The 17,798-nt window shown below is 40.4% G+C and overlaps 1 protein-coding gene across 1 annotated transcript; it reads left to right on the forward strand.

Moving 5' to 3' along the window:
• Window positions 1-1,015: 1,015 nt before the first annotated feature.
• On the forward strand, window positions 1,016-17,334 carry LOC108776923 (uncharacterized). Its single transcript, XM_018543672.1, has 10 exons — window positions 1,016-1,198; window positions 2,728-2,832; window positions 2,904-3,126; window positions 3,258-3,381; window positions 3,477-3,564; window positions 3,658-3,813; window positions 3,936-4,096; window positions 4,323-4,397; window positions 6,046-6,188; window positions 7,416-17,334. Exons 1-10 carry the CDS (start codon window positions 1,016-1,018, stop codon window positions 16,013-16,015), a joined length of 9,858 nt encoding a protein of 3,285 aa, XP_018399174.1. The 3' UTR covers window positions 16,016-17,334.
• The last annotated feature ends 464 nt before the right edge of the window (window positions 17,335-17,798 follow it).

Below are 17,798 nucleotides of genomic sequence, written 5' to 3' on the forward strand. Positions count from 1 at the left end.
GCAGAAAATGAAAAACTGGATCTCAAAGAAGAAGGTTAATCGCAGTGAAGCCAGCAGTACCGGAACGAGGAAACGACGACGCGGGGGACTCCGCGTGACTTAAATGATATACCGCAGCGCGTTATGTAAACACCGTCGCTTAGACACACCGTCGTTCTCCGCGGCGGCGATCGGATAGATAACGACACACAGACCCGAGTTGCGAGAACGTCCTGTCCTGTCTCGCGCGTATCCGACTCGCGCGTCCCCGCGCCGTGAGAATGAATCGATGCGCTTTTAAAAAGACGCGTGTACGGTGACAGCCGAAAGTGGAGCAGCGCGTCGGGAATAGAGGCGAGACGCTCGTGTCCGCTTCGCTCCGCTTTGCGAGACGACTCGGGGTAAAATTGGCTCGGATTCTGCTCCTTCTCTTTGAATCTCTTCTGTCCCTTTATCTAGAAATAGTGCGAGTCGCGGGATAAAACAAGTATTGTCTCGACACTGAGAAAAAGGCCGCGTTCATTAGAACGTTTATTTCGCAATTGTTGCAAGTTTTTCTCTCACTGAGATCAATTTTTTTTTAGATCTATAATAAAAATGTAATCCGTTCAGTGAGAAGAACACTTCCAACAGTTCAAAATAATAATTGATTAAAGAACAGACATTTTGTTTTTTTTTCTTTTAAATATTCCATTATATTTCTGCTTTTCTGGCTTTTCTGATTCTGTTGTGCAATCTATTATGATTACCTGTTTCCTGTTTTTAATAAAATCATTACGATTTCCCAACAGCTCACGTAAGTTCGTTATTTTTATAATTTCATACCTCTCAGTATTTTCTTTTTGCAGCTAATCGTGTAGATTAATTCTTTGTCTGATTTAATTTTTTCCCATGGGATATATTTGAAAACATAATCTTTTATCTTTCCCAATTTTTTCGTTTACAGATGATGACATATTACAGATAAATTGATTCTCCTTTTTAAGCAAAATACGAATTAAACGATTGCTCCGTAAAACAGAGTAAATGAATCATGATGAATGATATGGACAGTTTTGGCATGAAGGGGATCGGCTCGAAAATGCCTCACAGTCATTCGACGCCAGCTGGTGTAGACGGAGGTAGTAGGACACCTCCCGCAACACCGCGAAAAGCTGGAAAGATGCTGGCAGTTCGTGTACAGATGTTGGATGACTCTATTACAATGTTTCAAGTGCAGGTAAAGGATACTTACTTAATTCTCAAATAATATCGTCTCAAATGCTCGCGATAATTACATGTTAAAATACACGAAGAAAAGTGTGAAGCTCTCAAATAATTCAACAAAATTCAAAATCTTTTAACCGATAAAGTTTTAAGTCGATATAAAGCTTCAAATTCACTTCTTAAAGTATCCTTTATAAAAGAAAATGCAAGAGTTTTTTATCTAAGGTCACGGTAGAACCTTTATAAATAAATAAGTTAAGAATATTTACGCTCTTGCTCTTCGTGTGGTGTAATAATGTTTTTTTGAGACCTTCGTGTGCATTGTTTATTTTACGCAAGCTAAAATACGCAAGCTATATGTGAAAATGTTCGCCGTCTACTATTCATAAAGGCGACTTCTTGCGCCCTACAGAGACTATCGCATAACTTTATGTTGTAAAGTGACATTGAGTGATATTTGAATATCTTATTGTACCTTCATAATTCTACATTATACAGTAATTGAATGTGTGCTTCTCTATTATTACATTTGCGAGCCTAAGCTGTTACATATCTGTGCGTCTCCACATATATTTTGTGTGCGCGTGTGTATGTATCAAAACGCCATTAAATAATTTAATTTGAGGGAGTTCCATATCTCTGAGATATAATCTAATCTTCGTAAAGTATATATATTATTTAATATGTTTGACATTATTACTTTTATGTAACTTGAACTTGTGATCGTTCGTATCTTTTATACAATCTTTTATACAAACAAAAGCTGCATATGCATTAGTTCCATCATATTTTGCTCCATTGGCATGTTAAACCATTTACTTCATCCAGGTCAAGAGTCATTGATTACAAAGCCTTTTACAATCTTCTCCCTGAAGCCATTTAACTTAAAATTCCGATATTCAAGAGTTTCACTTTTTTGTTATATTATTTTGGGGCACCTTAAAAATTTTTATAGTTGTTTTAGTGTCATGAGAGGTTTTAATGTAATGTTATATTCAATAATGTTATCTATATGCTACAGCACAAACTGAGCTTGTAATCTAAAAACTTTCGAAAGTATCGTAGAATTAATTTTTGCAAATGAGGTATTTCGTTATTTAGATTAAAACATTTTTATTAGCTTATAATATTATGTATTTTTATATTAGCAAGGTAGTTACCATATATGTATATGCAGTATAGTGCATATACTTCCAGAAGAATGAGCTATTGGAGCATATAATGTATTGGGGATCTCCTTGAATGTGTGAAATATGTATACTCATTTATTGATTATTTATTTACAATGCTTGCAACGTGTTGCTTATTTCTCTAGAGATTAATTTTATTCTAGCATCTTAGCTTTTAGTGAAAGTACAATAAGATCATTCTGCACATTTACACAGCACTCCATTATACAACATTTGTTTTATTTTGTATGATAATTATTTATAAAAATATAACATAATAAAGAGATGTCAACATTTTATAATTCAACGATGTTAGTTGTATCAAAGCTTAATTATATCATATTTCATAAATGTAATTATTTGAAAATTTCAGGCTAAAGCACTAGGTAGAGTGTTGTTTGATCAAGTTTGTAAGCAATTGCATCTTTTAGAAGCGGATTACTTTGGTCTTGAGTATCACGAACCAAATTTTACAAAAGTAAGATATGATTTTTAATGTAAATAATCTTTTTTAATGAACAATAAAATTAAGAATTTTGATATTTACAGTATTGGTTGGATTTGGAGAAACCAGTATGCAGACAAGTTGGTTTGTCTCTTATTGATCCATTATTGAGGTTCTGTGTTAAATTTTATACGCCAGATCCTGCACAGCTCGAGGAGGAATTTACAAGATATTTATTCTGTCTACAAATCAAACGGGATTTAGCTCAAGGTTTACTGCAGTGCAATGATAACACAGCAGCATTGATGGCCAGTTATATTGTCCAAGGTAATTTTAATTATTGTACGTTTCTATTACTATTAATTTTAAATCAGTCTCTAACAAATTAGATTAACATACTAATTCTTTGACAAAATGTGTTGTAATCTATTTCTTTGACTATTATTTTTTGTTTGTAGCTGAATGTGGAGATTATGTGATAGAAGACTATCCAGATCATACGTATTTATCAACATACAAGTTTGTGCCTCATCAGGATCACGAGTTAGAACGACGTATTATGGAGAATCACAAGAAACATGCGTAAGAAATATATATCAAAATAAATAAATATTTATTAAATAAATAACATTATTAATGTTAAGAGCGTACCTAATATATAATTTTAATGTTAACAGGGGTCAATCTCCTGCAGAGGCAGATCTCAATCTTTTAGAAACTGCTCGACGTTGTGAATTATATGGAATGAAAATGCATCTAGCTAAGGTAAGCTATACTCTAAAATTTATGTACTCTGAAATTACAAAAACAATCTCTTTTGTACATATGTTCTTATAACTTTATGTTATTTTGTACTAGGATCATGAAAATGTTCCACTAAATCTCGCAGTGGCACATATGGGCATTGTAGTCTTTCAAAATTATAATAAGATAAATACATTTAGTTGGGCCAAAATCAGAAAAATCAGTTTTAAACGAAAACGTTTTTTAATCAAATTACATCCTGAGGGCTATGTGAGTATTTAAATTATTTTTAATACTTAAATTATTTTTACATTAGACATTAAATTAATATATATTCGAATATAATATTTGTATTGTAATCGTGTATTTATGTCACTTTTTATTACTTATAGGGATATTATAAGGATACAGTCGAATTTTTCTTTGAGGGACGTAATGAATGTAAAAACTTTTGGAAAAAGTGTGTAGAAAATCATGGGTTTTTTCGTTGCTCTGTAGTTAAGAGAGTTGTAAGACAGAAAACTAGAGTGCTTAGCCGTGGATCATCATTCAGGTATGCCAAATTAGTTTCAAGAATATTGCTATATTTGTCGAAGAAAATTAATGTCCAATTTTTATAGTTTTCTAGAGTCTAATACAAAATAGATATATATATATTTTATGTATATTTAAATATTTTATTTTTAAAATATGATTGTATAGAAGCTTATTAAATAATATACTTTGAATTTAGATAATCAAAATATTTACTATATTGCAATGCTTTTACATATTACCAGGTATAGCGGCAAAACTCAAAAACAAATTGTTGAATTTGTTCGAGATAATTACGTGAAGAGGCAGACATTTCAAAGGTAAGTTTCTCTTTAAGAGATCAAAGAGTTGTTGAATAATTAAAAAAGTTTTTGGACCCATGTAATATGTAGATAGTGCATGCAGACCATTACGTATTGTTTTCCTAATGTTTGTACCATTGAGATTTTTTATTAACGAACGCACCAATCTTGTGAGTACGATAGGAGGTGGCACGGTCTTGCTTTTGCCGGGATATACGTCAATATTTATATATGTATTATCCAAACGTTTCCAATTTTCATAGTGGAAACGGTTTATCATGTCCATTTTTATATTTCCGTTTGTCAGTGTTGCCTGTTCGGACAGGGGTGGCGGGGAGTCAGGCTCACCATCAGGCACGATAAACCCGAATGATGAGTGTACCCTCTCTCAATAGCGTGATCACTAATTATTTATATTGTTGTATCTAATAACACAGCAAAATACCACGTTTCACTGCCCTAACAAATTTTATCCAACAAAATATTTGTCCATAGCAGTAGATTGTTCTCTAAAATAGAAGATAGTCTATCATATAATATAATAAAAAAAAAAGTTATTCTTTTACGCCAGTAGATTTTCATTTGCTGTGCGATATCGATGCACGGTTGAAGAACGCCTTCATACATTGAAACATTGACTAACAAAAAGACTGATATAACGCGCGTGACATTAAATTTGTTTATAAGTAAGTTAAAATTATACATAAGTTAAAATTATTACATATTGATATTAAATTCTTGCTAAAAGGAATCTCTTTATATTGAGATGATTCTAACTATTTATATATTTTACCTCTTCTAGACTGTTTTTCACTTCGAGAGCAATAAAGTATAAATAAAGTTATACATGATTGTAATTCAATTAAACGCATTAAAGTCTAAATATGACGTTTAAATATGATATGAATAATATATCAGATATATTTATTTTGAAAGTGCACTCTTCCTTGTATTTTATTTATGCTTTGGAACACGCAAGATATTTCTCTTGTGTTTCATATAATTACTGCACGTATGGCTATTTTCGAACGCGCAAATAAAGTTTTCTATATTAATCAATGTTTTTATAAAGTATATTTTATATGGCATTTTTGAAAGTAGGACAGCCTTTTTTTACAATTTCATTTTCCGTCGAAAATAATGGCTGTCTTCACTATTCCCAAATTCAGTGGTAGTACACAGTTTTTCGTTGCACTCGCGACATATGTATTACACGATCCGTGTGATAATTTACTAATTATATATACATGTATAATTAGTAAATATGTATATACACTAATATCTGCACATTTAACGTTATAAGAAACATTTCTGTACTTTATTGTATAATAAAAATACAAGATAAACTCTACGTCAACAACAATAACTACATTGCAGTAAAAATCACTCAACGGCGGTGTTGACCGTGTATCGTATCAGAAGTAGAATCTATTTTTGTTTATCGCATATTTTAAGATGCGAATTGGAGAAAATCAATATCATCCGCATAATTCCTTGCATCGTAGCGTCGGTTAGTCGAGAAGCATTCTTTTTTCCTTTTCTTTTTGTCTTATTAATAATCGTTGACGATAACAAAAGAGAAAGAAGGGATAAGCTAGTTCCAAACACAGGCTTGGCATTTGACAGCCTAAGTCTGATGCTGAACTTGACTCTCTCTTGCTCGCAGGTCCAATTCGTTCCGGCAGACTAGCGGTGGTAGGGCATTGCAGGGCTCGGAGGGGGGAGGCTATCGTGGGGCCACTCCAAGCAGCTCCCTTATGGGCAGCTCCAGCATCTCTGCCCACCCCCTCCTGCCCCTCGGCGATCCTGGTATGTACCATGACCGACACCAACCTCCACACAAACGCTTTATTTTTAATTTCTTTGCCCTTTGGCTCTCTATTTCTGTCCACCTGTTTCTAGCCTCATTTCTTTTCACTGTATCATAACTAAAGTATTGTAATAGTAGAGTAGAATAGCGTATTTTAAATAGATTGTTTTAAAAGGATTTTGTACCTAAATTTTATTATGTTTATAAGAATTGAATGTATGTGAACGTGTGTATGTATGTATGTATGTATGTATGTATGTATGTATGTATGTATGTATGTATGTATGTATAATGAACGTGTGTATGTATGTATGTATGTATGTATGTATGTATGTATGTACGTACGTATGTGTACATGAAAAAATTATAATATAAGGAAACTTATGGATCAATTGTAACCACACTCGTAAAGCTCGTAACTTGTCCTCGTAAGATTTGTAAGAACTTAAGACTAGAATTATAATTCTACGCGTAAAGTATACAACCGTTCGTAAAAATACTTCCAATTTCTCGTAAATCTTACGGCTAGCACAAAAAGTTGTCTGTATTACTTTACGTAAAGTTATAAGCATTACGGTTTGTAATTTTACGATTTTACGATTTAACGATTTAACGATACGTTTGCTTAGAATTAACCCATTAATCTCATATATACGATTATCATTATATCTCGTTGATTACATATTGAAATGTTTCAAAATGTACATTCAGAGGACTTGAAAATTAAATTTTTTATTTGGGTTCTGTTTTACATAAAAAAACTAAATAATTAATCAATTTTGATATGTTGAAAAGTATGGAAACAATATTAACAGTTTTGTGAAAAGAAACAAAATATATTATTTATGTAACGATGATACATAACATGATAACGTATACTGATTATTATAACAGAATAATATAATATTATATAAGTATAAAAGTATAATAATATTGGTTATTAATTTACTAATTTATTACTGATACCGAGTACTAACTTACTAATACGCGCGTTTATTTTGTAATTTATTATTTTTTCTTTATTTAAAGAATAAAAAACAAGTAGAAGTATCATGCGTGTGCATGCGTTAAATTCATTTTTTCCACAATAATCGTTTCATTAATTAAATATTCATTACAATAATTAACATGGCAGAGGCATAATCGCACAAGAATAACAAAAAAATTCTATCATATCATATGTGAACATAGAAGAAAGGAGATTTATATTGTGCAACTTTTTTTAGCTCTGGCAACCCCAGCTCAGTCTCTGTCATGCGGTTCGATGACGCTGGATTCTCCGACGACTGTGACGAGTGTCTCGATGGGAGGGACGAGTCACCGTCGAGAAGACACAGCTACATCGTTTCGGACGGCCATCTCTACCGACGTCCATTCACCAACCACCCCCAGCCAGGTCCCAGCACAGCGGCAGATGCTTGCTACCAGCCAGCAACGGACTTCATCAACAGGTCGTATCAGCCCCTCTAACAGCAGTCCTCCCGAATTCCCATTACCACGACCTCTGCCCAGATACCCCTGGCAACGGTCGGCTAGTTGTCGCGAGTTATACGCTTCTAGTTTTGAGGATTCCGGTAAAGCGCGGCCGCGGGACGACAAAGTCACCGCGGACCTTCCGTTAGATCCATTCCAATTAGCCTCCCAGGGTGAACTAGATAACCCCGTAACACGTTACGACGAAAGTAATCGTTCGTATAGCGCCGCTAGTTCGAAATTACCTTCTCTAGATCACGATTCTGTTCCTGACCGTGTCTACAGCAGTTCCTACCCGGGAACGTCGTCGTTGTCTACCGAATCGGGCCATGAGGAATCGGGTCCCGCTGGAGATCTGTCACATGACGATCTCTCACACGATTCTTACGAGCTTTTGGAACGCGAACATGAATTCGAGTATCCGGAATCGTATTCTAGTCCGCACGACGAACCAATATCCGATCAGAGCGACGAAGGAATCGAACACGAGATGTTCCAAATGGATTCCGAAACCGATTCCTTCGTCAAGCACAGATCGTTAAAGCCTTCAGAGAAACAACAATACAGATCCGCGTTTACTGATCTCAAGAACTCTAAAATCAAGTCCATCGATCGGTACTCAGCTGTATCTAAGGTAGATAGTGATTTCGTGATCACTGAATCTAGAATACAACGGACAGGTACTCAAATAGAACGTAAATTTGAAACGAGGCACGCCAATTCCGTGGAACAGCCTCCCAAGACAGGTATTCCACATCAAGATTCAGCTAAAAAAGATCCCGTGGTGATGCAGGTGCAGAAGCAAAAGATTTCTGTCTTGAACGAGTTAAAGAACTTAAAGCCCAAGTATAAGATCACTCACGTAGACTCAGAAGTTTTGCGAGATGAAGGTATTATGCGTCCGAAATCGCGAATCGATGACGATCTAAGTCCGGTTGACGGAAGTAAAACGTTAGATCATAACGCGAAAGGTAGGACGACTAGGGCGCGCAGTATTGCTAGTCTGGACGATCATCCACCGCGGTTACATGTCGAGACAGGTAGTCTAGGACGGGGTCATAAATCTAGGGATCGGAAGTCGAGAGATACTGACGCTAAAGTCGAGAAAGTCTTGTCGAAGGAACGTAGAAGTGTTGAGAGGGAGGAGCGAAAACGGGACTACTCGAGGGAATGCAGACGAATGGATAAGAGTGATTCACGAGAACGTCGTTCAGTAGATCGGCTCGATTCACGCGAGCGGAGATCGGACAGTCACAGTCGTCGCAGTATAGACCGGATCGATATGCGCGAGCTACGTAGGAGCATCGAGCGACTTGATGTGCGCGAGAAGAGTTACGAGCATTTAGACTCAAGGGAAAAGAGTGCCTTTTATTACAATGATTTCTATGAATCACGCGGTAAGAGTGTCGATCGTTTAGATTCTCAAGGGCTGCGCAGCAGCATGGAGTATCTAAAGAGTCCCAAGGAGAAGAGTAGTCATCGGGAGCGTCGGGAGAGAAGTATCGAACGGATCGATTCTCGAGAAACGAGGAAGAATAGAGCCGCTTCTATCGATTACGATGCAAGGCATACTTTAGAACGCTTTGATTCCGACAATAGAAGCCCATTCGAGCGGTTGACTCCCAAAGAACAACGAAGGATGAGTGAAGAAAGACTTGATTCTCAAAAGTTTGACTTCGATCCACGAGCGATCGAACGTTTAAAGTCTTTAGAACGCTATGAACAAAGAGAACGAACTTACGAGAGAAAGATCGAATCAAGGAGCGCCGAGCGCAAGAGTTTGGAAAAGCTAGACTCACGTGAACGAAAATACTTAGGACGCTTAGAGTCACGGGAGGGAAGGAGTCTCGAGTGTCTGGACTTTGACAGCGTGGAACGTAGGAAAAATATCGAAAGAATGGAATATAAAGATCAAAAGAAGACCAAGATCAAACCCGAGAAAGTCAAACCGGAAGAAAAACCGCGAGAACGTGATGACTGGAGGAGTTTAGAGAAAGCACGGAAAGACGACGAAAGACGAGAGCGCGAGCGACAAGTGAAACTATCCATCGAATCTCGTACGGAAACTGTTATTGGCGTGCCGCATGAGATGGAGAATTTGAAGTCAAAAACCGTGTTCGCCGAATACGAGCCGAAGGTTGTTGGTGGTATCGTGCTAGGTTTCGAGGAGACCGCATTACCCGGACACGTGCCAGTGGAACGTACGAAGAGCGATCCAAATCCGGCACGACAAAGATTAGGATCCAGCAACAGTAAGAGGCACATACTGATGCACCAGAAATCCATAGATTTGACACCGGCCGATTCCGGCGATGAGGAACCGTTTTCAGACAGCGCAGCAATTCAGAAAAATAATGTTGATATTCCGTATATGTTGCATAAGAGGCACGTTATGAATGGTACCGCATCCGATGAAAAATCCGAGTCAGATAGCAGTAAAGCCTCGAGGAATGTCAAGAGTCTCGCCAAAGATTTACCAAAATTACCACTGAAAATGGTAACGGATCTTCCATATTTCGATCTAACTAAGCTTTCTTCAATAGAAAAGGCAGTCAGTAAACTATCTCCGGATAAACCGAAGAGTGGCACAGTTACTACCGCAAGACCAAAATCAATATTAAGCCCCTCGGATAAGCCGAAGAGTATTCTGAGTCCTACATCGAAACTTTCGCCTACAGATCCAAAGAGCATTGTTTGCAGTTTGTCGCCCAGCAAGAGAAGCCCTTCGAAAATGAAGACTCAGTCTCCGGAAAAGTTTTCACAAAAGGGTGGCTCGTTAGATAGAAACAAAACCGAAGTTATCATCGAGGATTACACGTGCAAGAAATCTTCGAGTTTAGACAAAAAGCCTTCGAAATTGTCGCCGGTGGAATCGAATATCACCATTATCTCGGCTATCGAAAAACGTTCGCCCAAAAAATCGCCGACTGATTCCAACGTAACTATCGTCTCTGTGATACAGAAAAAGAAATCTCTCGACGGAGGGCCCAGAAGTCCAACTAGTATTACGAAAGCGGCGGATGCTAAAGTAAAAGCTGCTCTGAATTTTGCCGATATCGTTAGCATGGAGATGAAGCAAAATTTGGAACGTAAGGCGAAAATTGAGAAAGATAGTCTGAAAGCACCGGACGATAGTTTAGACAAGCAAGATAGTATTGAAAAAATACCGTTACCCGATATTCCTGGTGGACAGATTGAAGAGAAAACAATATGTGGCCAAGTCAGTAATATCGAACAGATGATGATCAAAGAACGAGATCGTTCCCCGAAACGAGTTGTCGATGAATTTTCTGACGATGATCAAAACAGAAATAACGTACAATCTGTAATAGCTGAAGTTCATATATCAGCTACAATGGAAATCACACCGGAGAAACCGCCGGTTCCGCAGAAACCTAAAACATTAGAGAAGCCAAGTATTCCTGAAAAAACAAAACGTATTTTGGAGAGAATAGAATCGAAATTTTCGGAAGTTAATAAAAATTCCGCTACACGAATATCGAGACCAAAGATCATTGATACAGGATTTGACGATTTCGTGGATCCAGTCGCCGATTTGCCTTTGGACGAAGTGCCTGTGAAACCTACTTTAGAGTTGGATAGTCTTAAAGTTCCTGAGTTTGTTCCTTTCATGCTGAGACCGCACGCGGAACCAATAAGATCGAAATCGTTATCGTTAGCGGAAGAGAAGGCGCCGATCGATACCTTACTTTCGCCGGAAGTCGAGAATAAACATTTCGTGCAAGATGTCTCTCCAAAGAGAATGAAAAAAATGAAGTCCGAATCGAAAAAGGATTTTAAAAAACAATCAAAATCGTTAGAAGGCGATAAACCTCCGCTGAAAAAGAGCGCATCGAAGGAGTCACGTTCGCCATCGGTGAGTATAAAAATTGACAAATCTAAATTGAAACTCGGTGAAATGCCGCAGGAGATCATAATAATAGATTCGACTGATGTGGCACCAGAGATAAGCATTGTACAAAAAGGTAGATCAAAATCTGTAACTAGATTGTCCGACAAACCATTTTCAACATCGAAGGATGAAAAGGAAGAAACGAAGAGTACTCGCGCGAAATCCGCGTCCGTCGACGATGAACTGATTAAAGGCACGATAAAATCTGAGAAACCGAGACCAAAGTCGTTGGGAATATCGAAAAGTTTAGGAAGCACGGAAAAGAAAGATTCAGTAGAGAAAATCTCACCGAAGAGAATCAAAGCTGCTGCCAAGGCAGCTGCCGATAAATCTGCTATGGCAAAAGAAGCAATGTTAAAACAGGATACGAAAATGGTACGTGGAAAAGTGGCTTTGAAAGTGGAAGCGACTAGCGAGGAAACTGCTGCTGAATCAAAACAACCTAAACAAGAAAAGGATTCTAAGCCGTCTGTTAAACCTAATGTAGTGGTTGATCAGCCAATGGATACTAAACGAACCACAACTGACGAGTTCAAGGAATCAGGAAAAGAACCAAGCAAGGAACAAATTAAGGATAGTATAAAGAAAACAGCGCTTGTTCAAGAATTAACTCAGTCTCCTTTAGTCTTACGTAAACCGGGACAGACGCCTATTCTGTTTGCTCGCGCACGTCTTGGTCTTTCGGAAGGTAGCGCGATTGGCGCTCTTCAGCGTCAAGGTGCAACGCAATCACCTACTGCTCAACGGCGCGCGAAATCTTTGGACGCCGCAGTAATCTCCTTGCACAGACTACCGCCGGCGAACGCCTTTTCCAGTAAAGATGACACAGTGGATGTGTCGGAGAATCTGGAGGATCAAGAGAACGCTGCCGAAGAGGCTGCTCAAGGCGCAAGCACGGTATCAAAGGTGCTTTCAGTTCAGATGGAGGCCTCGCCAAATCATAAATCCGATAGTACCGATCACACGACCGTGCCAGAGATATGTACGGATTCTTTGTCTGTTACCGAGACTTCGACGCAGTATCTAGAGTCGCCGCTGACAGAATGTAACGAGATTGTTCCTTCCGTTGATTTCTATGAGGAACAAGAAGGCGGTCAAATGCCGTTTTTTAGTTCCATTAATGGAAACAAAATGCAAACATCGGTTATAGAGAGCGTCAAAATAGAGGAAGCAACAAAATTCATTGATCAGAGTTCCGCCGAATCCGGTGTTGAACAGGAAGCTTCTCAGGAGAGTTCTGATGCAAAGATTGATACGTCAAAAGTTGCTCAATTAGATCAAGATCAATCGGCAGTCTCTACAGTCCTCGTGAAGAGCGCTAGCACAGAAGCTGTTTATAAACAAACTGAATCGTCGAGTGAAGTTTCCGATGGAGAGTCAAGTGCAAAAATTAGCGAAACTGTATCGCCGAAATCTTCTTCACCTCGTCCCTACGACTTTCGTGTCAAAGTTGATGGTTCGAGAAGTCCGTCTGAGAGAGACGATGTGCCTGATGTAACTATAAGCGCGGCTCGAGAGGACATGTTCTTCTTCAATTATGATCAGGATGATCCTCCAGATATGGTCAAATCGCCAATACAAATATCCATTGAAGAGTGTTCCGACGACGATATGAATGCGGAGGAGGAGGAAGAAGAAATAGTAGAAGTGCGAGTAGAGGACATCGACGAACGGGAAGAAGAGGAAAATAAACGGCTAGACTCTCTTGATACGAGCGAAGATACGCTCGATGCGCTTGATACGCAAGTGCAAACGCGAGGCGTGGATAGCGAATTAAGTTCACCGGACTATGGTATCGATAAGATGGATGAAAAAACATTGGTCGAGATTGAATTGACGTCAGAATACCTGGAAATAAAGAAAGAAGATGAAGAAACGGCGGAAGAATTACCGGAAGATGAACCAGCGAAAGAGACTGCTGAGATTGCGGATTCTAATCGTCTCTCCATTGACAAAAAACTCAGACTAAGCACCGAACGTTCGAGAAGCGAAGAGACCAATACTTGGACACCGGACAGAGAAGACCCAGACTCCAGTTCGTGTTCTATCGCTCGACCACTAGGAATCGGTCAGATACAACCCATAATAGATCGTCGAGAGATCGCTATGATCGAAGGTGCTCGAGATAGCGGTTCCATGGATGATGACAGCAACGGCATGCAACCTCCTCCGAAACAAGAAATGAGCGTCACGTGGAAATCATTTCCGCAGGGAAGCTCCGGTAGCTCCAGTCTCGAAGACGGCTGGGTGCCTCAGGACGAGAGCACTGCACAGCAATCGCAGTCTGAAGACAGCAACGGTCAGAACGAGGACAGTTTCCAAGAAGACCTAGCAGACTTTCCTGGCACCTTTATCATTGGTCCCGAAATATTAGCTAATTATGGCGCATTTTCACTTTCACGTACTCTGTCGAGAATATCCGAACGATCGACTACGTCGGAGCAAGATAGAAGCGACTTGGAGGACTCCTTTAAGCCCAGTTCGAGGTCGCCGAGTCTCGACGATGAGTCTTTGATGTCAAGCGATCATCAGCCGTCTCTGTCATCGGATCCTCCGTCTGGTACGGCATTACCATCTGTTTCTGATGATCGTAGAACATCTTCCGAGCTGCCAGACATCCCCATCGACGTGGTTGGCGCACACGAGGACGACTCGAAATCGCCGCGAACGACCAGACGATCACGATTGCAATTGCAAAGTTCCGAGGACTGGCCATCGCCACCCAGTTCACCTGTTTTTGAAACACCGGTAGTGAGTCACGTAGAGACGTTCTATATGGAAATCAAACCGGAGGAAGCTGTTAAGGTGACCGTTACGGACAGTACGGAGACGCCCGTTCCTGCGGACCAAGACAGTGACTCCAGCGACGAGAACAGAACGCTGCACGATGATCTGCATTCAACTCTTTTGGAGGACGGGCAAAGTTCAACGTCCGTTACAACGGCCGACGGTACAGTCAAGATCGCGGTAAAACCGAAATCGAATTCGTACATAACTGGTTCGTCGCATAGCGAGGACACGTCGATGGGCTTGTCTATGTCCGAATGGTCCAGCTCGAACAACACCGTGCGTCAGTTTTGCCAGTACTCTGGTACGAAGTCTGACGACAACTCGCTTGCGGAACTTGGCGCCTCGATTTCAGACTGGTCAGGTAGCACAACGGTGATACCACAACAGTACTACGCCACAGCCGCGGACAAGAGTCAGAGTGACACCACGACATCCGAGAGAAGTGCGACTAGCATGAGACCAAACTCGAAATGTCAATCTGCAGATACTTCCTCTCTTCCATCTCCGCCGTCTCCGTCTTCACTACCATTACCCGTGTCACCACCACTGCCTTCTCCACCCGAGACAGCTACTTCCTCGTTTCTCCCTGAGGACGAAGCCATCGGTTCCACGATCGAACGGCACGAGACTTTACAAGCCAAGACAACTATCGAGAATGACAGCGTTCTACGTCAATTTGAAACGCGAGATGACGAGTTCGACGAGGCGCGACGATTTATTGAGAGTCAATTTGACGAGCATCATCGCCTACATCGATACGAAGACGAACAGCAAGACGTTTGTCCCCAGGAATTTGCCGACACTTCGCCACCTCGTATCACTCTTCGAAATGAGTACGACGAGGCCATAGACGATGATTTCCAAATTATTCCAGACGAGGATACGATCTGCGTTGACGACACAGCGCTGCCAATTCCCGAAGAGGATGAGGAAGATCAATTGTACGATAATGTGCCCGCAATGAAGTATTCTAGTAGCGAGAAAGTACGGATGGAGGTAGGCCGGGGGGACAGTTCGGAAGATATGCACGAGAAATATGCCAATCTCACCCTACAATCGAGAATACCGGACAACGATTGGTTACCCGAGGAACGGAGAGACGTCCCAGAGCGGGAGAAACCATCGACGAAATCAACAAGTAAATTCGATCGCGGCTTCTCGGAGCCGAGTCCGCACGAAGCAGGCAGGTATCAGGGCACGCGATCCACCGAACGACCCGTGATGGTGCCGATCCGAGCGAAATCAACTCCCTATTATTCCACGACGAGTCTGAGCGGCGAATCGACTACATCTAGTCCGCCTATGCCAATCAAAACGCAGATCAGAACAAAGACGATGCCTTGTTCGTCGAGCCGTAGCCCGCAGAGCGAGGGTGACACCTCCTCGAGCATGGATAGCCCGGCGCACACGCCCGATCGGGGTCAGCGTGCTTTCCGCAGAAAACGACAGCAGAATGCTAAGAGGCGACATCGCGTAGTGGTCGATCTTGAGATCAAGGACGGCCACATAGTATCCAGCACTGATTCCAGTTTCGACGTGGCAACCATACCGCCACCGCTGCTGCCGGAAAGTCAGAATCTAGACGTGGATGACGACGAGGACGATGAGATGTCCGAAACGAAGGATGAATATCATCGACAGCAGCGTTGACGCGGCGTCGACGATCGACACTAAGTAGAAATGCCCGAGGAAAGGAGAAAATTGAGCACAATCGATTACGCTCGCTCGGGACACTCAAATTAGCAGAATTTATAGGCAAGTTCCCTGTCATATGGAATTGAAACGCACCGTAAAATTGACAGATTCTGTATGTTGGCACTCTCGACTTATATTATATCTGTCGCGCGAACGAAGAACAAGTGGGAACAAATCTTCACGACTCGGCCTGATTTTCTGCGATCTTGATTCAGCAACGACGATTTGCCTAGCGAAGTTTCGCGCTGAGCGGCAATCGAGAATCGAGAGTTATACGGGTATGAATGACATGGATAGATCAACGACGAAAGCAGAACATACGTAAGATTAGGCGAAGACGACATTTGTCGTTCCGGGCTGGAAAGCCCAAGGCTGAATGATCAAAAGCTGCACGAGGAAGATAGCATAATTATATCGTTAGGGATACGGATACGATTTGTTACGCATTTTAGAGACCCGATTTACTTTGATATCATCACGATAGAACCCCTTTGATCCCCACTCCCCAGTAGATATGAGTATACTTTAGCGAGTAATATTCATATACATAACATACACGGGAAGTAAAGTATCTTAATTATCGTGATCGGCGTGCCCGTGCGCGACTCGTTGGAGAATGATAATCGTTACGTGCGACACGTTATATCCTACTAATAATGTTATAAGGCATAGAAATTGAAAGAGCGGCGTAGGATTTTCGAAGATAATTGTAAATTAAAAAAAAAAAAGACTTAAAACGAGCCGCGAATCATTTTTAACCTTTGTATCGGCTTTTGAATTCTTTTGTTTCTTGCACGAGACATTGCTACGGATATAATCGTGCAAATACTTGAACGAATACATAAACATTCTTTTCTTTCTTCTAAAAAAAAAAAAAATTAACGTAGCTTTGTTATAATTGTTGTACATTCAGCGCTCCCACGTGATCGTGCAACCGTTATCGCACCACGCTGTAACGTTATACAAATCCGTGTTAAATCACTGCGTCGCGAATACCCAACGTTTTATTCGGTCGCGCTACCTTGAAATTTATCCAGGACAATCAATCGCGAGCGACGGTCGTTCGAAGTGGAATTCCCTCGAGGGAGAAACGAGGGAGACGAAATGCGGAATTACATAAGGTCGTCCGGGGCGATTGTTTCCAGTTCGAATTGAATTCCGAACAGCAACGATAACGCGATCCTATATGATTACGCCGCGGTTTGCTTCGTGCACGCGAATTAGAAAGGAGAGGAAGAAAAGTTGCTCAACGTAGATACGTAAACATGATGCACCGCGCCTTCTCGCGTTTTTAACGGCGCCGGCAGGTGCATCCCCCGGTATATCCTCCGTGTACGGAATTACCCTCGACGAGCGAAAGGAGCACCTGTTACTCATTAATAGACGTTGGCGATGGACCAACCGAGTGGTAGCCGCTAAGCTCTCTGTTTTAGGTGGGAACTTATGCCTCGTCTAATCATTACTCCGTGAGACTTATTCGCCTAGCGACAAATATATTCGCAAGATCAGGCCGGGAAATCTATGCTTTATATTAAAATTGTTACTGGGCGATTATTTATCGTCGATACTCGTTTAAGAAGAAGATTGCAGGTAGAAACGCGTCTTTCCGGAAAACCTTGTGATTTTTCTTTTTTTTTCTCTCTCTTTTCTTTCGCTCGTTCAGAAAAATTTCTATTTTAGACTAATACGATCCGTATGTAAATTATATTTTTTATTGCTTACAATTATTCTCTTAGAT

This window comes from Cyphomyrmex costatus, unplaced genomic scaffold (assembly GCF_001594065.2).
Source record: "Cyphomyrmex costatus isolate MS0001 unplaced genomic scaffold, Ccosl1.0 scaffold395, whole genome shotgun sequence".
NCBI lineage: Eukaryota > Metazoa > Arthropoda > Insecta > Hymenoptera > Formicidae > Cyphomyrmex > Cyphomyrmex costatus.

Bases quoted from the DNA above. Each gene is read 5' to 3' on its own strand.
- LOC108776923 (XM_018543672.1), top strand. From the start codon at position 1,016: ATGAATGATATGGACAGTTTTGGCATGAAGGGGATCGGCTCGAAAATG. The intron at 2,833-2,903 runs GTAAGATATGAT...TGATATTTACAG, and splicing joins ACGAACCAAATTTTACAAAA to TATTGGTTGGATTTGGAGAA. The intron at 6,189-7,415 runs GTATGTACCATG...AACTTTTTTTAG, and splicing joins CCTGCCCCTCGGCGATCCTG to CTCTGGCAACCCCAGCTCAG.